Source organism: Argentina silus (assembly GCF_951799395.1).
Source record: "Argentina silus genome assembly, chromosome: 11".
NCBI classification, from domain to species: Eukaryota; Metazoa; Chordata; class Actinopteri; order Argentiniformes; family Argentinidae; genus Argentina; species Argentina silus.
The window spans coordinates 17,800,775-17,806,205 of record NC_139665.1 but is presented as its reverse complement, the minus strand read 5'-3'; the positions used below and the strand labels follow the sequence as shown (position 1 = coordinate 17,806,205).

The 5,431-nt window shown below is 42.2% G+C and overlaps 1 protein-coding gene across 1 annotated transcript; it reads right to left on the bottom strand.

The window, feature by feature from the left end:
• Nucleotides 1-936: 936 nt before the first annotated feature.
• Nucleotides 937-3,497, bottom strand: rpl14 (ribosomal protein L14). Its single transcript, XM_083679920.1, has 6 exons — nt 3,437-3,497; nt 2,734-2,835; nt 2,440-2,534; nt 2,046-2,145; nt 1,150-1,203; nt 937-1,033 (listed from the first exon to the last, which is right to left on the bottom strand). Exons 1-6 carry the CDS (start codon nt 3,437-3,439, stop codon nt 971-973), a joined length of 417 nt encoding a protein of 138 aa, XP_083536046.1. The 5' UTR covers nt 3,440-3,497; the 3' UTR covers nt 937-970.
• Between the last annotated feature and the right edge of the window lie 1,934 nt (nt 3,498-5,431).

Genomic DNA, 5,431 nt, shown 5'->3' with positions numbered 1-5,431 from the left:
CAGTGTAGCGCTCCCCCCCCACTACGTGGTGCATTACAATGCAAAACACTATGAGCATTTGCGAATGCATTTTGAAAATTCTCATGTCAAATGGCACGTGCATAGCTGAGGTGACTGTAATCTAGGCCTAACACCTACTCCACATCCAGACGTCTGTGTATCTCCCTCCTCTGAGTTAGTTCTGTCAATGACACAACTAGTAACGTCCTCATGATAGATAATGTCCGGTGTTGCATCTCTATTGCTCAATCTCGTGCCATCTAGTGGCGGAAACCAAGAATAGCACAAGGACATGGTATTTCATCGTGCTTCTTCATGAATGGAAACAGCCCAGCATTTTATTACTCAGTCGCAAATAAATCCAATTAGTGTGTGATTGTGACAAGTAGGCTAATGTGATCTAGCAATAATTTAAAACTCTTCAATGATTACATCCACTAAATTACTGTATGCTTATACTTAATTTAGTTAGCTACGGTATATCAGTAGAGGGTGGTATGCATATCCTGACTGCTAAAAGCTACAAGGGTCTCACTAATAATTAACATACATACAATCTGAGTACCTACTCCTGCATACCTCTAAGGACCCTATTGATGAGAATTCATGGTTTGTACAATGGCTAGCAGTAAAATTAAGAATAATAACCAAGTACAATCTTCATGACACTATTTTAGTTGTCAATTAGTATTTAATAACAAATTGTAATGTACTGTAGTTGATTGAAACAAAGTGGTTGTGCTTTAGTAAATGCTAAAGAAATAATTCATAGGTTAGTCATGTAATTACCATTTTCTCAATTCTAAATAAATACAATACACAGCAGATTACCAAAGTGTAGCTATCGTTTATTTGTTCAATAGCAGGTGTCTGATCTCGACCTCTGAGGAAGATGGTGTGGTGAACAGATAAGTAAAGGACAAGAGGACGAGGGACAACAAGTCAACAAGAGGGTTTATTTGGGGATAGATCATGCCTTCTTTGCGGCTTCTTTCTGCAGCTTCTTCACCTCGTGCTTGATGATCTTGTTCCTCTGTAGAGATATAGAATAGCCAATCAGTATCAGAGGAATACATAATGAAGCACGCATGACATCACTAAGTTTTAATATCGTCCGATGTTTAGATTAACCTAATGCTTTCTACTTACCATCCTCTTGGCCTTCATCACCTTGAAGCGGTCAAAGTCAGACATCTTGGCTCTCTGCAAAAACAAAGAACACAGTTGTAATGTAAGCACAATGACCAGGAACCAAGAGGAGAGAGTGGGGCCAGAGGATTAACAGCATTCACGTAGCGCACCAAATAAGAAAAACATGATTTTAGACAGCCAAATATAACCATAACCCACAAGGAACCATCGGACCTACAACACACAAAGCATGGACGCCCATCAGCCTCACTTTATTGTATGCCTGCCAAACAGCCAATTAGGGGAGTAGGCTCACAATTAGGCTATTTGACGCTAATAGACGACAGCAACATTGAGACAGAAGCAGTGTTTCAAGATGAACTCATCCAAAACCCAACAGACTAGGCTGAGAAGGGCCAACTACACATTTCTCTGAACCAACTTTCACCACATCCTAATTGCCCGGAGTGTACGAGTGTCGAGGTGAGAAACAGATCTCTCCCGCTATAATCAGTCTGGGTGTCCTAATCAGCCACGTCCGTCAAAAGGTCTCTGCGTGCGTCTAGGCTAGTAAAGCGCGTTAATGGATGCTCTGTCTCTCAAACCACAAATAATTCAGCACGCTCCCCTTCAAAACCCATCTTTTAAAGTTTGCTTTTAATCTTTAACTATTTTTTGTTTTTACTGACTGTGATTTTGTTTTACTTTTCATATTTCTCTCTCTCTGCATAACAAACCAACAAAACCCTCTCAGATCTGACAGCTTTAAAGTATTCATGTTGGACATAATTGCACATCCCAGAACTCACATCATACTGATCAGTGTGAAGTAGCTGATATGTTAGTTAAAACTATTAAAAAGGATGCTAGGGTGGACATTTGAACAAATGGTTAGTCGTCCAGTGTCCCAGTACCTTTTCTCTGGCCTCAATCTTCTTGGCCCAGCTGCTTTGTGTCCACTTCTCACTGACTTGGGCCTTCTCCCAGGCACGCCTCACAAACTTCTGACGGGCACTGCCAATCAAAACACACAGGAGGTTACAGAGAGAACTGCTAGAACTGTGCAGGTACAGCATCACAATGACTTGATCTCAAATCACCTCAATGCAGCCTGCAGTAGAAGTCAATTGTTTTCCATCTGAGACATGGTCATATTAACAATATGAACCACATTATTAGATGTCTCAGAATGAAAACAAGTGACTGCCTCTGACCAGGTATCACTAAGTACATAAGAGTCTCAGTGCAGGTACACCCCAACAGGCGATACAGTTCAATTGTCAACATTGTGGATTGCTGGTCACTCACCTGTGTGGCACTTTGATGACGTAGTCTGTGAGCTGCATGCACTTGAAGGGCATGGCCTGCCTCTTCACCCCTGTGCAAGGACCGTCCACCAAGGCCTGAAAAACACAGAATTTCCTTTATTGTACTGTGTACACTTAAGTTGTCATTTCACTACACCTTTTGCTCACCTGCTTTGCCATTTCATTGGTTGTTTACCTTAAGAACTAGTTATTGGACAATACTGAGCCAATCTGTGGGCTTTGCGAATACAACATTGCAATTACGGTTAGAGCTAGGTGATTAAAAACCACTTACCCTGTTTTGGTCAATGACATCTACAATGGCCACCAGCTTGCCTGCATGGGGTCCATAAGAGATGTAGGCGACGCGGCCTATCTCGACGTAACGTTTGAACACCTGTGGGGAAAATCATAAGGGTTTTCTTATTAGCAATGGAAATAACTGATAATGCTCCATCCATTTACAGTGTCTATATAAAGCATGGGGACAAATCCACAATATTATTTTGCATTAAAATATGTAATCAGTAGCAGCTAAATGGTTGACAACCTAATTTCTAATCTCTGCCTGGAGAGGCAGACTAACTTTCTAGATGGGGATGGCTTGCTAGCTAATGCTGGCTAACCATACTGGACTGTTGACAATCCAAGCAATAGCTGGTTAGCCAGGCAAGTTAGGAATATAGTGAGGAAGAAATAAGAAGAAATAAGGAAGAAATGTTCTACACTCGCGTAAAAACACGTCTGTCAACGTGGTATTCAGCAGAAACTATCGGTCTTGGCCTTCATGCGGCCAGGGACCACGTTGTACCTAGCGGAAAACCCGACATATCTATTAACTTCTAGAAACCATCCAACACTTGAATTATCTTCAAAAACGCAAGAGAGGCAAATAACGCGATACATTACAAGTGTATATATCCATCAGTGACCTATAACAATCGGAAATGTTGTATTTAATCCATTTGGAAAATTCAAAAGCTTCATAACGAGCTCACCATGATGGCAGTCCACGATCAGAAAGGACGGTAGGACTTCCGGTCGACGCAGATACGCTTTCCGCCCTGGCGTTCTTCTTCGCTGGTGTACGTGGCTGGGAAACGTGCTGCCATCACACCACCTACTGCAGCGGAGTGGGTCAGACAAAACGGTTGGAAGTTTAGCTAGTATCTCCCTGCAGAGACTAATTCTAGAAGTGTGGATCTGTTTAAATCAGTTATGCGTTTTGGAATATCCAGAGTAATATTGCATTGTCTGGTGAAAATAATGTTCTCAACTGCCACTTTAGCTATTTTCAAGTATTTATTTCACTCCATTCTGGGACAAAAATTGAGACTTCGGCTCCTATTTGGAGGCAAGAGCTCTCGGGGAGGCAGAAACAATACTGGTTCCGTCCACTACGCTGCTGGGTCGCTGTTGTAAACTTTTCTTACTCGTCTTAAAATCAGCGCTCTGTGTATTCTCTCATATTTCTTGACAAATTAAGCAGTTTTATTATTGCTTTTTACGTGAAAAACACGTTTATTTTGTAATAACATTTTGAGGAGGCACTGCTTTCCTTCCCTTACCTCCTCGCACCACACGATCCTGATACATATCTGACATCTATGAATTCATCCATCCAACCAACCAATCTTTAACTTTATCTGCTACTCACTTTCTTTACTTCGTCTAAACCATCTTTAAAGGAAGACACAGGTTAACATAGAGATTCTCAGCTTTTATTTGATGGTATTTGTGTACATATTGGTTTCACCATTCAGAAATTACACCACTTTTTATGCATTGTCCCCCTATTTCAGGGTACCCAAAAGTGATGGGACAATTGGCTTGACAATGTTTCTGGATCATCAGGTGTATTCTGTCACATTATTTGTGCAGTCATAAGAGAGCTCTCAATGTCTAGTATTGATTCTAGGTTTGCGTTTACCTTTTGTTCAGTTCAAGTTCAATTGTTATGTCTCATACACGAGTGCAGGGAGTAAAATTCTTGGGCTCGGTTCCTTGACAATGCAGCATACAATACAAATAATACAAATACGCAGTAGTGCAATGAGGTAGGACAAGACAATAAGTGACATAGTGCAAGATAAGTGAGACAAGACAATAAGTGACATAGTGCAAGATAAGTGAGACGGTTGGACAGTGACGATGTTGGGGACACAAGACAGTAGACATGACACAATTTCAGTATAAATAGTAGAGTAAAAAAGTAAAGTGTTCAGTAGAATGTCATTATTATTGCACTGTGCCGTTGGTGAAAGAGGTGTTGTTAAAGTGACTATGTGCTGGTAGAGTCCATTCTGTGGTTGTGCTGGGGGTAAAGTCATGGGTTCAGGGTAGGCTTGTTCATGAGCCTGATGGCCTGGGGGAAGTAGCTGTTATAGAGCCTCTGAGTTTTGGCCCTGAGGCTCCGGAGGAGGCTCCGTCTTCTGGAGGGCAACAGTTCAAACAGGCTGTGATTGGGGTGGCTGGGGTCTTTGATGATCCTCCGGGCTTTGCTGACACATCGTTTGCTGTATATGTCCTGGATGGAGGGAAGCTCACATCCACTGATGCGCTCAGCTGTCCGCACCACCTTCTGCAGCACCTTGCGGTTGAGGGCGGTGCAGTTGCCCGTCAGGATGCTCTCTGTAGTGCCATTGTAGGAGGTACACAAGATCTTGGGCCCCATGCCAACCTTCCTCAGCCGCCTGAGGTGGAAGAGGCGCTGCTGAGCCTTTTTCACTACCTGATTGGTGTGCTCGTCCCAGGTGAGGTCGTCAGAGATATGGACGCCTATGGATGGAGTCTGCTATTGGTGTCTGTCAACATGCAGTTATTGCATGCAAAGGATTGTCGACCAAATACTAAACATGAGTGCTTAATTTGGATATTTGGGGACTGAAACAGGAGGAATATGCATAAAAAAGTGTTGGAATTTCTGAATGGTGAAACCAAAATGTACACAAATACCATTAAATAAAAGCATCTCTAATAAGAGAATCTCTACT